This window comes from Bombus terrestris, chromosome 6 (assembly GCF_910591885.1).
Source record: "Bombus terrestris chromosome 6, iyBomTerr1.2, whole genome shotgun sequence".
Classification (NCBI taxonomy): domain Eukaryota; kingdom Metazoa; phylum Arthropoda; class Insecta; order Hymenoptera; family Apidae; genus Bombus; species Bombus terrestris.
Window position 1 is genome coordinate 3,285,968 of NC_063274.1, and position 22,065 is coordinate 3,308,032.

A 22,065-nucleotide genomic window follows, 5' to 3' on the forward strand; every position below is an offset into this window, starting at 1 on the left:
TGCTGTTGCAAAATAATACTGGAATTGATCTCTGATGTAACGTAGCCATATCGAAAATTCACTACTAATCTTACAGTTGTTTAATTTCAAATAATAATTTCAAATTGTTTCTTTTTATTCCATAATAATAAATTAGAATCGATGATGAACAAGCTTCAAGATCTATTCATGAATAAATAAACGTAAGTGAGAGGTATTCAATGCCTCCTAAAACACGGTATCAAAATTCCTTCGATATATATTTATTACTAAGCAAACCTTGCAAGATGAAACATCAATTTCTTACCTGGCAGCAGTTCATTAGCTATCTTAAAATGCCGGTCGTGTACGGTTCCAGGTCTGCGCCTCGTTGCCGAACTTCGATATTAGTTCAAGAAGTCACCATAAACATTTTGGCAAGCAGCCTCGACGGTCTTTGGCTAAATTCAGAAGGCAAAGGTTTGCCAAGAAGTCGAACGAGAACCTGTTACGATGTCCATTATCGGCTTTACCGTGGTTTTACTGGACGATCGTAAGGTAAAGCAAGAAATCGCGAGCACCTTGTTTCACCGAACACGGTGAAATTTTTATGAAATTTTTTCGACGTGCTCGGACAACCGTGGAAATTTATTTTCGTAATGCTTATTCCTCCCTCGACCAATGTTTACGATACATAACAATTTCGAAAGCTGATTGTTCCACGAAAAACTTGCGATCTTTCTCTTTCTGCGATGTTAAATTCCTGCTGTTTATTAGGTTCACAGATTAGTATTATTGGCTTATCAAAGGATTCTTCGATGTAATAAATTTCCTAATGCTTGGCAATGCAGGATTTTTTTCTGAAAAATTCACTGTTTTCCATTGTTTCCGTATTTTTGACGAAAGCAAATACAAGTGGTATATTCTTTGAAGTTGGAAGGTAATAAATATTCTTTTTGGACAGATATTGCACGGAATGTAAAATCTCTCTTTTTCATGCTCGAATACGAAGAAATGTTGACGTATACAGAGAACGAAGCAATATTGATCAATTTGTGTGGGAAGCACGCTCTGTCAGAGCAGATACGACAATATTGCAAAAGTATTAAAAAAATTCTTATTATGTGATTAGATGTCTAAATATGTTTATAGTTCCTGTAGGAGAAATAAAAATATGCAACCACCGTGCAATACACTGTCGTAATTTACAGATTAAACAGATATTGCATAGTCACAGATAATAAATAATTACATTTGATATTACGATATAAGACGCGAATTATTCATATCCTTAATCTTCGATTAAATGATTTATGAAGTGATCGGCTGATTGTTATTGTATCTGATCATATTCTTACTGCAAGACAATACAAGTTATGTAACTACGCTTCGTTTAAATCCACGCATTTCCTAATCCGCCTACTATTTCTTAACCTCGTCCCATAATAGAAAAGTTCATTTCAACCTTGTCTTCTGAAAGCAAATGATCGACAGCCACCTATCAATCGACTTTTGCAAATCACCGTGAAATACATCTTTTGCTGTCAAACAGACTTACAGATCGATTCCTATGCCGAAAATATTCGAGGACATTGGCGAAATATGCGGCTAATATCTACACCACGATTAATGCTAAAAATTTCAAGCGCCACCGGCCACGACGACGCGATTTGTCCTTGTCAGAAACTTTGAAGCATAGAAACGATAAAGAACCGAGCGGGGCCACATTACGCACGCGACAAGCCTCTATTTTCATTTACGAGGTTTCTGGAAATTCCCCGGGAACTACTTGGGAATTCGTTGGATTTCCGTGGAGAAGGGAAAAATAAATGAAAAAGTGGCAGAGAACGGTCGATGCGGAGTGACCGGAATGGAGAAAAATCCGAAAGATAGAACGTACGAAAAAGTAGATGAGTTTCGATGTGACATGAATGATAATCCGAGATCTCTTTACAAATGTACGATTTTTTCGAAAGACTGAGACGATCGACGGAATGAAGCAGAAGAATAAAAAATACCAGGCAAGACATAAAAGGCTTTTAATGAAGGAAAATGAAAGTGGATGAAAATTGTAAAACGTGGAAAATTGATACGAATGGCGTTCGTAGAATTTACACGGAAAATCGATGAAAATCAAGCGAAAATCGAACGGCAAAATCGTTCTCATCCAATTTGTCCAAGATCGATAAACGATCCATCGATAGTCACTGTCCATCAACTAATCCATCAGAGCAGCTACATTCTGTCTCTCTCCCTTGACGGAAATCCAGGGTTTCCTACCGTCAATTTAGCCTTCTCGATATTTCGTCGGCGTGGCGAAAAGCTTTCCATTGGGCTGGTCGAATTGAAAGCAGCTCGACCGGGAAATCTTTCGATATTGCTTTATCGTCCATAAAAATGGCTGTTTACAGCTTGGCCATCCCTACTCAAACCCTGCACGCCAGCTTTCTACCCTTGATCCCGCTTTATCGATAGATAAATCGTACAGCCGCGAAACGATCGTTTCTCTCGCGCCGTTTTACTGCCAAGAGCCGACTTTTGTTTCATGTAATTGAATATTTGCCAGTTAAAGTTGCTAGTTTAAAGGAAAACCACGTATCGATGGACGATTCGTTTAATACGACAAGGATTGATTGGCAGAGTTTGCACATGGTGTGCAGACCAATGGTCTTGGTCTTTGGAGAGGGATAAGGGTAGTTGATTGAAATAGTTCTTGGAACTTCAAATTTTCTTTAGAATAGTCTTTTCCCCTTATACATTCTGGAAACGCTGGATAGAGGAGGATTATTCGAAGATTTATAAACTCGATTGATTACGTGAGTTTAGTAATAATTTGCTTTTACGAACGATCACGCTGAGTGAATTGTATGCACAAAAATGAGAAAGAAAGTTAGTACAGATTTGTGTCATCTTGTGAGATAATGTCCCGATGTCCATACGTGACACGCGATTGACGCATTCTGTAGAAATAGTTTCGCAGATATTAAAAAATTCACGTTACCGTATTTGTAAAAACATAAAATATTTAAATTACTTGATAATCTCACGTTACGATCGCTGCTTATTTTCGTAACGACTATACTGCATCATGGACACGATTAAAATTTACGTCGAATAGTTTGCACATATTACTATTATATTGCAACGAAACTTATGTGGAACCATGTTCGACTAATTGAATCTCCAAATAGTAGTGTGTTTGAATAATAGAGTGCCGGAATAATGGAGGTTCGGGTGGCAGAGGATCTACTCCAATTGAGACACTGTTTCTTGACATAATAATACATCTTGTCGCTAGTAAAAGACAAGAACTATTAACTTAACTCTATCTCTATTCGTAACATTCATGGGTTTTGATAGAATGCATCAATGAATGAGTAAATGCCAGTAAAACAGATTTCTATCGTTCACACGATATTTTCCAATAAAGTGGATTTATTGCTGAAAAATTCACGTACAGTCTTTAATAATAAATTATATATATATATATATATATATATATATATATATAAAATATATTATATATAAATTATTATTACAGACTGTACGTGAATTTTTTAATTTAGAATAGTATTGATCATAATGTCTATCACAATTTTGATTTAAACGTTTTATAATGAAAATAATTTGATTAAGAGAATTCAATTTCATTGCTTGCATTTCTTCGCGTTAAAGCCGCGAATACACTGCACCTGTTTATTCCTGTTTATTATAAAGTTAACTTATTTAACTACCAGGTGTTATTTACTACTTACCTTTCAATGATCATACCGATATGATGCGATATTTTCCGCTGAAAAGCGGGAAAACTTCGATTCGTTGCAATTTCCTAGTTAATAAAAAGAAGGAGCCACGTTTATTTGCTTTTACGAGACCATCAACATCATAGGTACAAATTGCGATTGCCTATTGACACGAGTAAAATAAATATAATTGAGAACATTTGCAGAGATCATTTGTGCATTTATTTTTCTTCAATATGATCATGCAATAATATTTTATATTTAAAATTTATATATATATTGAAAATTATCGCGTAATTCGTGTACACGTGTAGCTCTTCAGAAACAAATGTTTGTTTATTTTAACAAGCAAGGATTGTGTTTGTATCAGATCTGTGCGATCGACGCGTTACTGATGAGGATGTGGGCGCCCGATGCGGTTCGAGCGATAGCAGCTCGAGGGGAGGCCGACTAATTGAAGAGTGTCAGTCTGATTTAACCTCTGTCGACTGGTCGCATTATTATAATTTACGACGTGCCACCAGTTGTCATGAACTCCGCGGAACGAAAACGCCGCTACGTCTTTTTAAAATTACAAAGTGACGTCGATACTTGACCATTTATAACAGGCGCTTGCTGAAGGCCAAAGTAAATGGTCATAGACAAAAATACATCGTTCAGGAGGGGACGAACGAGGGTATATAAAATATTACGTCTCTTGTTTCTTGTTGATAAACCGGCTAGCGGGTCTTTGTGTAAATTCTAATTTTTATAAATAAAAGATTATGATACGATATTTACGACGAAAAACACGATCCAAAGTGATAGATCCACTTACCGCTGGATGTTCGGCGACGTACGTATAATCGAATAAACGCTGTATTCATATTTTATCAAATCAATTCTACATTTCCACGCATCGAACGTTGAAATATATTTTACATTACAGTACATTGCGCAATGTAACGCTCCAGTTATAATTCGTTCAACGTTATTTACAAAAACACCGCGCATTCCGTATGAGAAACGCGACTGTGCCACTTCACGATTTAATAAACATTTGCATTTTATCGAATTTGCCCGTTTGGTATCGCGGAACGATATGAAAACTTGGAAGCTCGTTGCCCGGTACACGGTGTACGCGTGAACGCGCCAAAGTAATTGCAAATTTAATATTACGACGTGTACGTACGTCACACGGTTGAAAGGGTTATTAGTGTAGCCGGTTGTATTCAGACAACTCAGATACAGAAAGCTGGTTATATAAATTTAATCTATCTTCTATCCAGGACAGACGCGTTCTCTTCCATAACAAACCATCACGTTGCTCGGCGTTAGTTTGCCTTTTGTATTTATTCTGCTGTTCTTTCGATGGAACATACCGAGGAAACATTGTATTCGTCTTTCTCGGTCAACCGGTTCGTATGTAATTCATCAACCGACGTTAACTTCGGCTCGTCTCCACGAAATTGCATTATGTATTCCATCATAAAGGTGAATTCGATGAAACGTTGCGACGAGGAAAAATTCGAGATGTAACGTGGCTCCTTCGTATCTTTTCCTCAGACAGGGTACGTTAGACGGTATTAAATGCAGGATTATTCGACGATAGGAATGGAAGAGAGGAAGAAATGTGAAAAGGTAGGATCTCAATCATCATTTTCTATTTAAATCGTGTTTCTCTTAAAGTATCTGTGCTATTTGGTAAAATACAGTAAGACTGCATTTATCGAATTGCATGAAAATTTTGTCGATTAAATTCAAAGGTCCTTCCGGTAGTATTATGAATTAACTTTCGATAGAAGTAAAAGATTCTCTTTCTTTTCATTTTCGATGTTTCTCTCCGTTAAGCAGTGGATATTCATTAGAAATATCATTTCAACAGCTTTTGTCCTGTCTCTGCTTTTGCGATTCTCATAGTTCCATTTAAGGTGGTTCGCTCGACGATCAAAAGAAGCGAAAGAAACAAAGAAAAAAAAAAAAAAAAAAAAGAAAATATAATTTGTCGCATATTTAATACAAAACGGTTCGTGAACGAATGAAGAAAATTTTCGCGTCGTCTCTACAGAAATAATTTCGCTAGCAGATTTCATTCTGGTTTCCGACCACGCGCGGATTAATATGTCGAAAGTAATGCTTCGTTTTACGAGCACAAGAACACCGAGGAAATGGGATCGGGAAGGCAGGAAATTTAATTTACCACGGTATTATTCGTCCGAAGAAAATACGTGATTCTTTTGGGTTTAGACTGAATGAACGCTGAAATTGCCTTTCACAATTTCATGGGTTCCTAAGCAGCACACTTTGATGTTTGATTTCAGGACACGTCATGATTATAATTCTATATACTTGTTACAACTGAAGAGTTCGAAGGAAATCTATGCAAAGTATTGGACGAAAATGGCAATTGTTGTATTGCAAAAAGGTATATCTTATTTCCATGCAAGAAACATTCGGAATAAAAATAGCGTATGAAGAAAACGATAACGTGTTTACGTTACAAAATGCCGATTAGGCCGGTTCGACGATCCATTTCAACGTGCTGTTATTTCACGTTTTACGCGTTGGGTGGTGGCCAACTTTTTCAGTATTTCGATGCATGAATCAAGGAAACGATTTCAGCCTCTCTGGGTGTTCGCGTGACACGTGTATGTCGAAAGTGAATCCCGTATGACATTTGCGGAGCGTATTTTTGGCAAGAATCGTATGCACCTTCAATTTCACTTCCTGGTTTGTCTTCGTTCTTACGCAATCTTTAACTCTATTTGTGGACAAAATAAATCGATGCGTTTCTCTTTCTGTCGCAGTAGATTCCCAAAAATTAATCATTCTGTAACACGTATTTCAATCCTAAAATATAAATGAACCACCTGTATCGAAATAGACGCATTATCGCGCGAATGTCAGATTAAAGATTATATTCCATTCAATTTTTTAATATCTTATATCACATTCACATTTAATATGTACGTTCATGCGTAAATGAAAGTTTTCTTTTGTTATAAGAAAGAAGTATCTTTTAAATCGATCAAGATACTAATATGAAATTTTAAGAATAATAATTATTATTATATTCGATTATTACATATATCTTCTATACATCACAATTTACATACTATAGTATGATTACTTCACAGAAAATATCAACTAACGTGCCTCGCCACTAAACCGTTAATCGCGATAAATTTTTATATTAAAGTTAAAAATCCTCCCAATTACAGAGAAAATTTTATTGACTATGTCGTCATGCAAATCCATTACGAAAATCGTGTACTGGTGTATCCAATTAATTTCAGTTGCAAGTTGCGTGGCAAGTCATCGGAAGCTGAAGATATTTAATGAAGTTTCTCGAGATCCTGGCGAGTGGCTCGACGCAAAAGTCTTTCAATGAGAAGCCTTCGTCGCCGCGAAAGTGGCGACGAGAGAATGTCAAGAACTAAACGCTTCGACGGGGAAACAGCAACGGCTTCGCCGCGTAATTGGAAAACTTCCGGTGCCGTATAAGTTGCCGGAAGTTGCGGCCAAAGACTCTTATGGAGTCCGGTTATCAGGGATGTCGAGTCTCTCGATGCAGTTACAAACCGATAAATCACTCATTGTGAGCCCGATCATACTGTCATTTTCTATAATTGCTAAGTTATAATTGTTTCTCTTTTCTATGAATATTTTAAGATTTCTAGTGGCGTATAGTTAAAGTTTTACGATTTAAAATTGAAGGTATACGTTATAAACTATAAAAGATCTTTGCTCGATGAAGCTAGATAAATAATTTGACAGTATTAAAAATTCAATTAATTTCCGTTAAATATTGAAGCGTGAATACGTGGAAATTAAATAAGAAACTGTAGGGAAGTGATTAATCCTTAACTGCTATGATGAAATGAAAATATGAAAATTAATTACAGATATCATATGGAACTCTTACGTTACAAGTTTTCCAAATTGTGAATTGTTGCATCTATTGCATCGATTATGAAAAATGAAAACGTTCTTTTACGTATAATATCTATGTTAAATTATATGCTTACATGCGACGATGTGACATTATTTAGATCCAATAAAACAATAAAAGATTTGTGTAGATGTTAGTGCTTAAAATGCTTAAACGTCTGTGTACTAATTTAATCGTTTATTGTCTATAATTTAAAATATAAGTTATTTAGAATATAACTTAAAAAGAAAACAGAAAAATTATGTCGTACATCGTATCTCGTACCTAGGTCGAGTTCATAAATAACAAAGCAGATAAGAAGTTTCCCCGCGATTCTATCTCGCAATATTTTCAACTTCACGAACTCTAATATTTAATGTTATCCAATGTTTCCATTCCTGCTACCGTTTCTGAATTATTTATTTGTCACGAGGAGAAGAAACATAACGTCCACCCCTATCCGGCATATTTTCAACTTTGTGCGCTGTAACATTTAACGTCCCACAATATTTCTTATGCAACTCAGTTCCAACAAATTAATTTTTTATACCTGGAGCTTTATTTTTATTGCCTTTGACATATGCACCGTTCTTGTTTCGTTTACTTTGGCCAGTTATTATTCAAGGTTGGCAAAGAAAATTCTAGCACGATACTGCAAAGGGAGATCTGCAATTTACAAACGTGGCGCATCATACTCGAGGGAAAACCATCTGAGAGTTGTCCACTTGCAAGATCATTCGAGAGACAGGGAAATATGTAGCTGGCAATCCACCTCTCGAGGACAAATATTTGCAGACATGGTCTATTAAAGCGTCTGCATAAAACAACGAAGAGTATAAAAAAGGGGAAAACAGCGAGAAAATAGGGACCATAAAACAGCAAGAACAGGGAAGGTAGAAAAGAAGTAAAATATGTAGAAATTATAATCGATGTTCGTATAAAAACGGTGTAAAATGTTAGAACTTTGTACAAGTAAAAATGCAGCAAAACTATGAGTTACTATGATTTTGATGCTATTGCTAATATTATATAAAATTAATATTGTTAATAATGTTAACATACAAGTAACAGTTTATAGTGTAATTAACAAAATTGATAAGAGGAAACAGAATTGCCAAAAATGTAAGGTGTCTGTGACAAGTCGTTCGGTCATCGTTGAATTTGTGTCAGTCATCAAAATGTTGTGAAATCCACATCATTAAATATAGTGTTATCAATATCATCCTTATAGGATTATTATTGAGAGGTTACTATACGGATTACGAATTCTTTATGTAATTACCCTTAGGTGGTGGAACCTGGTAATTACACTCTACCTAAGTTTTTCTAGTTGCAATAATATTTGTAAAACGATACTCAGTTAAGAGCTACGTAATATCTTCGAACCAGCTTAGACTTTACTCCTATCATCTAGAGATATTTGATCGTCTAAACTAGACTACAAACGCTACGTAACTCTTGCCGTAGCATGAGAGAAACTCAGATAAATTATCACACGTAGTACCATAACTTTCACACCTTAAATACCATTGCGCATGATGTAGTTATTTGTATTTATTATGTGCAAAAAGTTGGAGAATGTGAGACCAAAGAAATAATTTTCTGAATCATCCATTCTGAATTCTTCGTCATTTGATTACATTGTCAAGGGGTGTACACAGCTTTCTTCGAATATCAATCAAGAAAATCAGGAACTAGGCGCAAAGTACGTGCGATGGAAACCGAGATTCTCTTTCTTTTTAGAAATTAGAAATGTAGATTACATATGCATATTAAGGTGGTCAAAGATATGCACATACATCGCGCGTCTCCTGACTATCCATCGTAGATACGCGAAAAGAAACTAGGTCCTTTGGTCGGAAATACAGAGCTGAGTGGATCAACATCCACATCCTGTTCCCGCAGAAAATCAACAGACCCAGCAAACGGCAAACTTACGGTATCGTGTTCCATCAAAACGTACAGTTAACGAATAGAAAGTGGTCGGCTCGAATTTCGGCGAGTCATGGGAAGAGCAACGTACTCGCACCGATTCGTGGTGCTCTGCCAATTTCAGTGGCACCTAGCGCAGTCACGCGTAGCTTTTAGTTCGGGCTATTTATTTTACGACAGAATGACAACGGCTCGGAGTTTAATTAATACTAACTGAAAGCTCAGGCTGAAACGAAAGATTGAATATCCCCGGCACGGCGTTCTCAAGAATCTGCGTATAAATAGAAATGCACTTAAGTCTCTTTTAATGGAGTTTAAATGCGAACTCTTTCTAGAATTCGTTGCAAATTGGTTATCGCTGCGATGGATGTCAATTTTTCTCTTTCTTCGACGTTCGCTGCCTTTCGTCCCTTAAATTTTATAAATTATCTATAAATTTATATAACAAATTAAATGAATTGTACGATCAAGCAATCGTCGAGTAATCGAATAACAACTGGCGAAGCTCGTAATTGATAGTTAGAATAATTATCATGTCGAATAATATGGACAAATGTTCATTTCCCTTGCCTATTGCAAAGTGCCATGAAGAGTAACGAATTTAATCGATCAAATAGTTTTCTAGCTAATTTGACAAAATTTGCCAGCGCATGTAACAGCACGCGACGAGGTATTCGAAGCTAGAAAGAATAGCGAATCAGATTATACAAAGATCATATATCTCGAGTTACATTAACTTATATAACACTTCACACATCCTATGCTAACGCTATGTAAATCCATAACCAGATCCATTAATTCGAATTAGGCGAGTACACGTGTACTCAATGACATTTGAAATCTATCTCGGATACATTAAGCTTTGTATGATGGAGATACAGTGCACTGTATATATTATATTTGTGAATTCTACTTATATAATTCAAATACTAGAAATTGTTCAATCACGACAGATAGTATAAATATATAAATACATAAATACTGGTATATCATTAGGATCTTAAAGAAAGAAAAAGTCTATCTTTAATTAATGCATTGAAAAGTTCAACAATCCAGTTTAGCGAAACGTGTCCAATCCAGTTAACAGTCCACCAACTTTATCCATTTCCAATTTTATCCACTTTATTTTAATCTCGAATTGCCAATCACAATTACGAAAATCCACTCAGAAAATTCCATTTATTCGAATGTGTTTACCATTCGTGCAGTAGAAAAATCATCGATAGATAGATATAATTCAAACGACTAGGTTCAGTGACATCGCGCAATAGGCCGATCTGTAGCTGGGCCGAGTCTCAAAATTGATTTCAATGCGGGCAATTGATCTGCGAGATCAGCTGTGTTTGCGGACCGCGTTGTTGTCGTTTCTGGCGGCAAATATTGGTCGTCGCTAACAAGACAGCGACGTTTGAACGCTTCTTCCGCCACGGTTTTCAAACGCCTGTTTCATCGACCAACGTGCACGATGCACGCTGCACTGCATCAATCCGATTTCACAGAAAACACAACGTTTCGTATATTCTGTGTCCCATTGAATTCTGAATCGTCAAATTTTCCGCGAAAGATATTGTCTACTAGCAGTAATATTAATATTTATCTTTCATATTCTATTGCTTCATTTGTTTGGAAACAAACAGAGGAAACGGTAATTCGATAAAATTGCAATTTATTTTAGAGTTTTGTTTGTCATGATCGTCGAAAGATAATCTTTTAATTCTGAATTTGGATTGTTAACGATTATTGGGAAGATTATAGGTACATTTTTGTTTGAGCAACAGATATTTGTTATATACAATTTTAATAGCTGCAGGCTGTAGATACATCCGATCGATCACTATCAGAGTTTATTGCCTTATTTCAGTATCGTATTTGGCACGTCTTTCCCATCTTATTTATATTTGAATTTTATTTAATTTACGTAAATGGTGTTGCAAAGAACAAAGAAATATAACGCAATAACAAAAGGATCTATTAAGTTATCGCTTTCCTTCCAGTAATTGAGATTTCAAATAAGAATTTCTTTTTTTTTCGTCATGATCATGAATCACCTCTACTATTTAAGTGGTTGCAAATTGTAGATGACAGAAAACTTCAAGAAAAAGTCAAATGAAAGTTGTATCTTTTGTAAAATCTTATAAATTTGTAGAAGAAAATTTTTGAAAAGATCATTGATTCGAATTGATGATGCAATAAACAATTGTTCAGAGTTTCATCAAAATATACACTTCATAATAAAATTAATGCTAAGGTTGATTTCAAATTGCTATCGAAAAGCAAACAAAACGTACAAGCGAATAAATAAAGCTGGGAGAATTTTCGCAGCTTTCCATGACGTCTGGAGTCAGCGAACACGAGTGAAACAGCGAGAAAATTGTGTCACGTTTTTCTCTGCGGACTTTCCGCGATTTCCAGGAGGACGCGACCTGTCATAGTTGTGCAGTTTTTCGAAGCCAAGCTGCAGATGCTTCTTCGTGGCATGTTGGATGGAAAAAAGAGACTCGAGGCGATGTCTACGAGTCCGTTTAAATATAGCCGCGAGGTCTTCGTCCATGTTCCCTCTGGAGTATCCACAGGCATGTTCTCTCTTCAAGTGTACACGTACGAGAAGAGAGAAACAGTGAAACAAGGACGGACAGAAACAACGAGCAAACGGAAGGAAGGAGAAACGATATTTTCTAGAATACTACAGACTATGGTGCGCTGGCTTAAACAATACAGTGAACGGATTTGAAATGATACTTCCTGGTAGAAGCACGCTTTCTCGATTGGAGAAATGCATTAAATCAAACAACAAATGCTCCTCCCTTAAGTTATCTGAAGACTGAACTGGTATTTTTCGAACATAAGGTGGCAGGTTTGATGTATCTTTCCTTTTCCCTTTCTTTTTTTCTTTTTTTTTTTTCAACGTAAAAATAACTTCTTTGGAGTGGTGGTTACGAGTATTTTTGATGAATGTGAACTCTCGTGTTTCCTCTTAGGTGTGGTACTCATAAAAAGATGCACCTTGGGACTCGAATTTGTAGATTCAAAGTTCGAAACTAATATATGTAATTTGATGCAATTTAAAATGCTTTTCAATTTAAGATGCAAATTAAAAGTTACGAGCTATCGACAAAATTTTATTTTTCACGAAACATTACGTTATTTCCTATATGCGTTGTAAAATATGTGGCAAAAGACTTTTCTCAAACTTGAGAAAATTTTATAATAATACGAAAAACACGATTGAATAAAATACGAATCGAAGGATGCGCGATAACCATCATTTAACAATTCTGTATCCTGTTTCTTCCACTCGCATGAACATCGTGTACTTCCAGCCTACTGTGAAAACCAGACACAATGAACATCGCTGCTAACTCGGTGAAGCGGACGAGCCAAAATATTTTCCACGCGACCATGCTAGCTAAGCATATTGTTCCGCGTAAATTCCATGGTAGGGTGAAATGTATGCGATCGGATCGGAGCTGCACCACGGCTATCGGAAACACCTGTATCCGATAGCAACATCGAGGCATCAAATGTGGATGCGACTCGACTCGTTAGTCGATTATGCATCGTCGACGTTCAACATGAGCACAAAGCACTGGCCAAATACTGGCTAGCCTCTCGGCGAACATAATTTATTGTCCCGGTATGGCGCAATGAAAAGCCCGGGCATTATCACTGTGCCGCTTTTATCACAAGCATCTAGTATTAACGTGCAATTTGTCAGAAGCTGTGTAACACGGTGAACGTGCTAGCGTTTAGAATATTAAGGAATGGCGCGCCAATTGGGATAATGGTACCTCGATTTGTTTATTGAGATTTATTGATCGAGGAGCCGCGTACGATGTTTTATTCGAGGAACGGAGAAGAAAATTTGACGTTTATTGATGGATAATATCGTTGATATAGTTATTGTTTTTATTTATTCCTTTATGATGTACTATATCAGAAAAATATTTGAACGTTTATCATGTAGCATTTTTATGGACATATTTTATTCGTTGTACGAAACATTTTGAAATTTCATCAGCATCGGCTAATAAAACACGGCTATCACGATTGACAAATTGTTATTAAGGCCTAAACTATGTATACGTACTAGGAAACTGTTGCAACAACAGCCAAAATACGTATATAAATTAAACAACCCGATATTAGCTCGTAACGTAAAGACAGGATTAACCAAGAGTACCACAACTGCATTTAAAATACATCAGCTCGTATCCTAGGTAACCCTCTAGACATTTCAGCCGAAACCATGGGGTGCGAATGAATCTGACGAACATCGAAGCGATCAGGGAAGCGTATATTTTTCCATTTAACGCCGACTGCAATTGGATGCACAGCGGTTGCTCGCGAGCCACGGATGCATATGCATTTCCAGTTGACGTTCCTCCGGAGGGGCTGTGCACGAAGCGTCGAGAGGGTAAGAGGAGAACGCTCAATTAAATCGTCCCGCGGCAACGTTTTGCCGTGGCAACAACTCGTCTTGAAATATTCAGAAGAGCCTTTAAATCTTTTTCTCTATCTTCAGCTCGAGCCACTTCTCCCCTTGCCTTCGTCTCCTCTTCGTTTCCCCTGTTCATATTCTTGCGTCTCGAAGCGTCTCTTATCCACCGTGACGTTGGATTTTCCATCTGACGTTTAATCGCGTTCAAGCTGTTTCCAGCGCGTGTCTATCTTTTGAAAGAAGAGAGAAAGTTATTAACGAACGATATTACCCTATGATTTTCCACCTAGCGACGACACCGATTTTCCAACCTTCGTTTCTCGCTATCCCTTTAATTTAATCGCCGGTTTCATCCGTCCACAACGACGTTCGAATAAGCTTGGAAATAAACGGTGCGTTCCAGTTGCACTATTTTTAAGCGACGCCGTCGGCTTCGACGCGATATTACGAGGGTTTTGCGTTTTAACGCGACACGATTTGTTGCTTCATCCTTGTAATGCCCGGCCTTTCTCACCGTCACCCTTTCCCCCGCAGATTCGCGAGATTTATCGTCGCCTCGGGGACAGCGATGAAGATCGCCCTCCTCGAACACACCCTTCTTTCTTTTATCGCTGTTTCTTACCTTCTGCTCTTTCCACGAACAACAAGCTTGTAATATTTTCAATATGTTGTCTAAGCTCGTTTGGAAACTCGCCTTTCAACGTACATAGTTTGATAACGTTAAATGTCATAAATATGAAGATAATAATGTGAATAATTATCGTTATTTACAAATAATTATATCGAGTAACATCTCCTATTACAGCGAGTTACGTGTAAACCTATCTTATTATTATCTGTCTAGATTTTGTTATTCATTTAATAAATTGAAAAATTAGTTACTGTAATCGTATATGGAGAAGAGGATTTAAAATGTTTCACATATTCAACATTTCGTAACAACTTCGTATTAAATTTTATTTATATCGAAACCAGGTAATAAATTATTAAATCAAATTCATTCGAACCAATTGCAGCTAATAATTGGTACAAAAAATACTAACACGTTCTGAAAATATTCAGAAAGCGCGATAACAAAGTTGTATCGATATGATTTACAAAATATGATACACGAGATGCGCACATAACGAGATATCGTTAAAAACGTATCATATTGTACCGTGAAACGTAATATCACAAAAATTAAACAATTATAAATGAGTAATTATACATTCGATATTTACGACTATTACTTAGAAACTTTCTATCTCTTTTCTCTGTAAGGTAGCGATTAATTCCACCTGCAAATTGCAAATCGCAACGAATACACGAGATAATTCAATATCACCGTAAATACATAAACATTATTAATTACGTATGAGGGATTGTAATTAATTCCGAGTCGAGTGTTTACGATGTTGACGAATCGCAAGAAATGAAATGTCTCAATTTGCCCGAAGTTCACGCCGCGTGTAAATGTCGCGGGGGAATCTTAAAGACCAACTTGTTCGATTTCGCGTCTAGGAAGTGGAACGCAAACACGTTGTACCCCGGCTAAATTTATCATGCGTCCCATCGTCGACGTACCTCGCATCGTTTACTTACGCCGTTTTAGAGATGCCCGTCGATCGACGAAATTGTCGTTATTACGTAAAATAATTCCACTGAAGTCAACCACTGGCGGAGGTTGCAAATGCTCGTGATATCGATCCTCGTTCTTGAAATGGTTATATAATCGAAATAATGTCATAACTCTTATGAATAAAAAAGATTTTGCCTGATGTCGATTCCGGTTATATTCTGCAGCCCGTTATTATATCGGTTTTGAAGTGGTTTTATATCGATTTTATAGTATCTTTGTATCGGTTCGAAGTGGTTTCTAAATCAATTCTGCAGAGAAATTCATTCGTCTTTTTAAAGTCGTAGCTCTTTTATCAGCGCAGGTAGAAAAAATGTCATACGAAAACATCGTCGGTGTAAAAAATCGCTTATTAACACAAACATATACGTGTAGGTTTTACAACCGCGACGATGTATTTAATTGTTAGATTATTAGTTTCAATGGAAATATATAATCTTTTCGGATAGAATCCTTTCATCGATCTGCGTAAATGGTATCGGACCAAAGGGGTGAGAAAATAGTCAAGTTCACGAGATATTTGAAACAAATATTTTTTAACTACTTTTCGATCACCTTACTCAAATATTCAATTCGTGTATCTGTGAAAATAATTTAGTTGAAAAGTTTATAATTTATTTTATCGAGAGGAAGAGACGAAAAGGGGAAAGCTATATGCCGATCCAATAAATTTCGATATCGCGAGTTCATCTACGATCCAGTAGCAAAGCCAGTACATGGCGCACATTAAGATTCACCCGTCCGCAGAAATCCTCTTCGACCGACTCTCACTTTGGAAAGTTCGAAAAGGAGAAGATATCGTACACCCTTGGCTCATCCCCTGATGCAGCCGTGTTTAAAGAACTCCAATAGACGAGAGCAAAACTGTTCGTTCCCTCGAGAGCTTTCTTAAAGCTGTCGGCCGAAACGACCAGGGATATTCTTTATCGGGCTTCGCAACGAAAATCTCGCAGCAACGGTCGATAGGTTGCTACCTATCAGCTCTTTTTGAAACTTCACACTCAACATACAGGATATTTTCACGGGTAGAGTAAATCGCGCGACATAAGCAACTGACTGGATTATTTTTTTGATTCTCTGCTTCCGTACGGAATATTTTTATTCGTCATGATAGATACGTATAATGGATAAATTATTATCAGATATAAATATTATGTTGAAAAATGTATACACGAAATATACGTCATAATACATTCGTTTCTTTTAGAGAATTGCAATTGATTAGTCAATAATCTTTTTCTAGATTTTTCTTATTCGATATTTACTCTTTCACGTTTCATGTTACACACGGGTAACATTTTTTTAACTGTTATAAGCTATTAATTAAACAAACGACGAATAAATGAAAAAATGTGATTCAAGTTGTTGAGAATTGTGGATCTTAATCACAGAGATAAAAGTAAAGAAACACTAAGATTACACTTAGAATTTATATTAAAATAGCTTTAGGTTTATTTAATAAACGCGTCCAGTACTCTCTTTGTCTCACCATCTTCCATATCACACTGTTAACGGAACGGTTGTATTCATCTATTTTTCGAGACGCTGTGCACACACATAATTCACACACTCATACTCACATACGTGCGTCACTACTACACGGCTAATCTAGTCTAGCACACAAAATTGTACGTATCTATATAATACTAACACATCAATTATATATACTAAACGGATTATACGAAATTATAAGTTAAGAAAATATATTTATTTTCTCTACTCGATCAAGTAAAAAAAGAAAATGAATTCGTTAACACCGACCGAGAAGCTTAAGCACGCTAATTGCTTGAATGAAACACTGCGTATGCGTGTCGCGTATGGTGTGCGTATTCATATAGGTATAGGCAGATGAAAGGTTCGCATGAGTAGACCGCCGGCAGGCATACGTCGTCTGGGAAAGGCCCGGCTAATTTTGCTGGCCACGGCACAGGCGACCTGATGCCGACGTATGAACGCGTTTCCGTGAGGTGCACACCCGGAATTCGTGCCCTGTGGCTGCCGAGCCCGAGCTTCTTCGGTAAATGTTTACCTCCGCTCTGCTGCCAGCCGATCTATGTATTATTATCGGACCCTTGCAAGTTGGCTTACGACGTCCAACACCGTCTGACCATCGACCGTACTCTATCTACTGCACGGTCTACACACTATATCTACGTACTAAGATCCGCGTTCGGACATTTACGATGGGACTGCTGATTTTTAAGGCGATCTTCGCTTCGAGTTTTATTTCGAGATAATTGGCAAATTAATGGAAACGTGTGTTTGGAAAAGGGGATTGGCTTACCTGTTTTATGGTATAGTAAATGGAATATTTCATCGTTTTAGTTAAGAATCTTTTTAAAAGTATATAAACACAGAAACTGCTGTGAATTACTGAAATACACCACCGAGGAAGTATAGTGTCCTATATTGTACTACAAATATAACTAGAAAAAGGAAACATAACTTGGAACAAAGTTATTTCTTTTCGCTAGAACATCGACTATGCAAATGAGAAAAGAAATAGCCTGCCGATCAATTTTTACAGCTTCCTGGAAATAGTAATCATACGAGAAATCATAAAACAAAGCCAGCAACTTCTCGTTAAGAACTCGAGAGCAAATAATCAAAAATTCAAAACTCGATATAAGATCCCAACTATATGTACATACGTGCGTGTATCTGTATGCTGTTGATATTCTCAAGAAAATCATTCAGCGATATCTGTAAATTTATCGAGGAATATGTCCAAATATTTTTGTCGTGCAATAATGAAACGCGATTTTAATGATCTTATGAGGGAGGTCAGTGTGCTCGATCTTTGAAGCACGAATATGTGTAACACGTGCAAGCGATCACTGTCGAAAGAAATCGGGAAAACGGCGGAGGGGAAAAGTCGCGTCAGCGGCGTGACTGGCGAACGGCGGTCTTAAATTCTAGGTATTTTGTAAACAGCGACGCGGCTTGCGCGAAACAGAGGATCGCGTGCGACCACGGCCTTCGGACGATAACGTTAATGGACTTCATTTACATCGCATAATTATAGCGGGCGGTCGAGTCGCGTATAGATTACGCGTGAGGTGCAACGACCACGAGGAATCAAATACATCCAAAATAATTGTTCGTCGCTTACTTTGCTTAAAATTTGGTAATTTCTACTTACGATTGGTCAATTAAATTTTCGATACATTATTTTATTAACCGAGGGTCACAATAGTGTAGGTTCCCTGTCATTTTTCATGAAACCTAGTATCTTAGGTTTATCATTATAAGAAATTTAGTATAACATTCAGGTTATGAAAACTTGTGACGCAACTAATCGTGGAACTAAAATGACGATGATCTATGAATGGAAATACGTGATTAAATGCAGATTCTCAAAATCATCTCGCTTTATTATACGAGGCACATAGAATATACGAGTAATACGATATGTTCGTTGTTTTATACTCGGTTTATTATGGATTACTATTAGTTTGGATCAGTTTTGGATTAGGTTTATTGCTACTTCGTTTATTACTTTATATTAAGATTTAACGTCTTCGAGTTTTATGATATAGTTTGACGAAGTAATAAAGTTGTATGATATATTGAAACATTAGATGGGAGGAAAATAGGGGGTATTTGTAGATACATAGTAGATCATCTTGATGGAGATCAATTATTGTTGATCATTGTATGACATGGTTGAACTATCGTCTCAAAATATCAAGGAACATATCGGGCACAGGTCGTCGAAACAATTGTAATATATTGTAATAAATGTTGCACAAATACTGCGTTATTAATTCTAGGCAAAAGTACAATTTTATATAAATTATACCGAAGATAAAGAGGGAAATAAGCATAAATTCGTATATTTTTGTTAGATAATCAAACTTGTGAAACATCGACAGGGAAGGAATCATTCTGATCGTAAGAATGATAGAACGTTATAATTAAATTGAATTTCATTCGGTGTTTATTCGTGAGGAAGCGATAAATGACTGTATTTACGACTTATTTTTCAAATAGTATTTTTAACTGTAAATTAATTTTTTACGTAAATTAATTTGTATTATATAAACTAAAAGAATACATTTAATTAAAAGCACGAAGTTTTATAATAAATTCAATTCTCTTTTTCTAGCTCTTCTTTTTCCTCCAGCTGCATATTTTTTTTTTTTTTTTTTTTTTTATAGAAAATAATGAAATATTTCCTTGGTTATGACAAAACCTATTTCATTCTCCTTTCTCAGCGCAGTAAATTGCCAAGCTAATCAACCAGTTCGACAACAAACCAGACAAACGACACTGTCCACAAACGAATCACGAATAGCTCGCCTCAGACACGAGCACAGTCATCAACGGGTTAATAATATCTGCACCATGCACAATAAATACTAAACATCATCTCGTCTCTTTATGCAGGTCACCATAAGACACGGTCACGCCAATCTTTAATAGTTAAATTCTCAACAAAATTGAGCGATAATATTAGGCTTTTTAATAGTTTTAAATTATTATATCTGACGAACCGGCTAGATTCTCAATTACTTTTTCAAGATAACGCGAATCATCGTCAGCGAACGCTGTTTCTTATTCTAAATACGAGCTAACGCGCAACTAGTGTCACTTTGCGTCGTTGCACGCGAATGCAATTATGACGATGTATCGCGTTGACTAAAAAAATATATAAACATAAAAATATTTGATTTCAAGTTAAATTTTTCGAGTTACATTTTAGCGAACAATTATATTTTAATTCGTGTTATAAACATCACCAAGTACCTGAAGAAACTGCAGTCGCATTTCAACAAAACATTGGATCATTGTTCGAGAATGGCTTGATTCGTTGAAAAGCGATATATACGGAGAATTTATAAAAAAAAATAATACCGATCTTTCACATCTTTTCACATTTTCTTTCAGCATCGATGTATCGTGGAAAATGTCACATCTCGTACCGCTTTGAAACCGTGGAATGCGTATAAACCATATAAACGAGACGTTAAAAATTTCACTAGAAAAAGAAGCAAAGGAAAAGAAAAACAGAAACAGCCTTTTGCTCAGAAGAACGCGACAACGAAATGGAGGAAACTCGTCGTTTTCTACTTGCCCGGTTCCCAAAACGCTCGACAACATTAGGGAGAACGCGTTTCAGCGTGGTACAGCCGAGCGGCGTTGCTCTGCTTCTTTTTCAGCGTCGCGTTTGCGAAAATTCATCTCGTGCGATGACACCGCGGAACACCAATTATAACTTCGCGTCGTTTTGCGACCGGCGTCGATTTAATGAAGACACCGCGTCGCGTAAACAACGTTTCACCCGGCCGAAACGAACTTCCCAATTAACCGCCGGTAAAATTACGTTTCCCGAACCTGCCGCGCCCAAAAACGTTGATCAAACCCACGGTTTTCGGCCTGTACAAGTACGCACGTGCATCGAAATTATCACATAAACGAACTACGATATCCGGTAAACGACTTCGCTGAAACCCTAGTCTCAACACTTACGTAGCTTCTGTAGGACGCCATGATTCGAGCAGCCTCCCCTCCTCGATCGAGCGAAAGTGGAAGGTTTCCAAGGGTGAGATCTCCTGATCGCTCGAGGCGGATTCACCGATCACCATCGACCACCGACACCATCGACGACACCAAAACAACCAGCACCACCACCACCACCAACACCAAGCACCAGCACCACCACCCGGAGCGTGAACCACGTTCGTTTCACCGTGACACGCGGTTCGAGCCGAAAAGACAAGAGAAGAAGGAAGCTGCGGAGCTAAGAAAAGGGAGAAACCGGTGAATCGAATGATCGAGATGGAGGAAGACGCGAGATTACAGACAGATAAAGCGAGAGAGAAAGAGACAGAGGCACAAGAGACAGATAGAGAAAGATACAGGAAACTATAGGAGGATTAAACGAAAAAGGGATAAGAAGAGACGAGTGAGGCCAAACGTGGAGAACCGATCGAACGACGAACGGTTCGACGAAGCGTCGTCCCCGACGGCACGTTCTCATAAGAGAAGAGGAGGAGAACGGAGGCGCTTCGTTTCGGACGAAGCTCGGACCCTGAAGAAGAGCCGGCGACCCGCGAGGCACGCCGTGTTCCCTCTCTTTCTCCGACTTCTCTTCCCGAGCCTTCGTTACACGCTCCTCTTTCGACCGTGCTTTTCCATCTTCCTCTGATTAACGCGTACTGACGTCCCGCGCCTCGCCCTACCCTCCGTATATACGTATCGGCTTCTCTCGTTCATTCGCTTCGTTCAGTCGAGCCCTATTTTAAGAATAGCTTCACGTCCTCTCGCTGTTCGGCCGCGTCGGCTCCTTGATGCTTCCGTACCCGCCCAAAGAGACGGTCGCAGCTTCGATCTTGCAAGGAAACTCGAATGTTTAGAAATTTTGGGCAAGTGGTGTTTACCGACCTCGATGATAACTCGATGGTGAACGACAGATTCTACGGTGTTTTGTTTAGGTTAGATTCTTTATCGTGTATGTTACGTG

General features: G+C 37.4%; 1 protein-coding gene and 1 long non-coding RNA gene across 4 annotated transcripts in view; one reads left to right on the plus strand and one right to left on the minus strand.

Annotated features, from left to right (window-relative positions):
- Positions 1–21,696, minus strand: part of LOC105665825 (treacle protein) — a 38,147-nt gene extending 16,451 nt beyond the window's left edge. Inside the window, exon 1 of one of the 2 annotated variants that reach the window (XM_012309304.3) lies at positions 21,072–21,696. In XM_012309304.3, the coding sequence (XP_012164694.2) occupies positions 21,072–21,092 (21 nt within the window). In that variant the 5' untranslated portion in view covers positions 21,093–21,696. The remainder of the gene's footprint in view (positions 1–21,071) is intronic. The other variant, XM_048406548.1, reaches the window with a different exon arrangement.
- LOC125385260 lies at positions 4,327–8,659 on the plus strand. 2 transcript variants are annotated; one of them, XR_007224338.1, is made up of 4 exons: positions 4,327–4,536; positions 4,630–5,321; positions 6,002–6,105; positions 6,977–8,659. It is a non-coding gene; the product is annotated as an uncharacterized LOC125385260 (long non-coding RNA). The 2 variants fall into 2 exon arrangements; XR_007224337.1 differs by having other exon boundaries at positions 6,002–8,659.
- Positions 21,697–22,065: the final 369 nt, after the last annotated feature.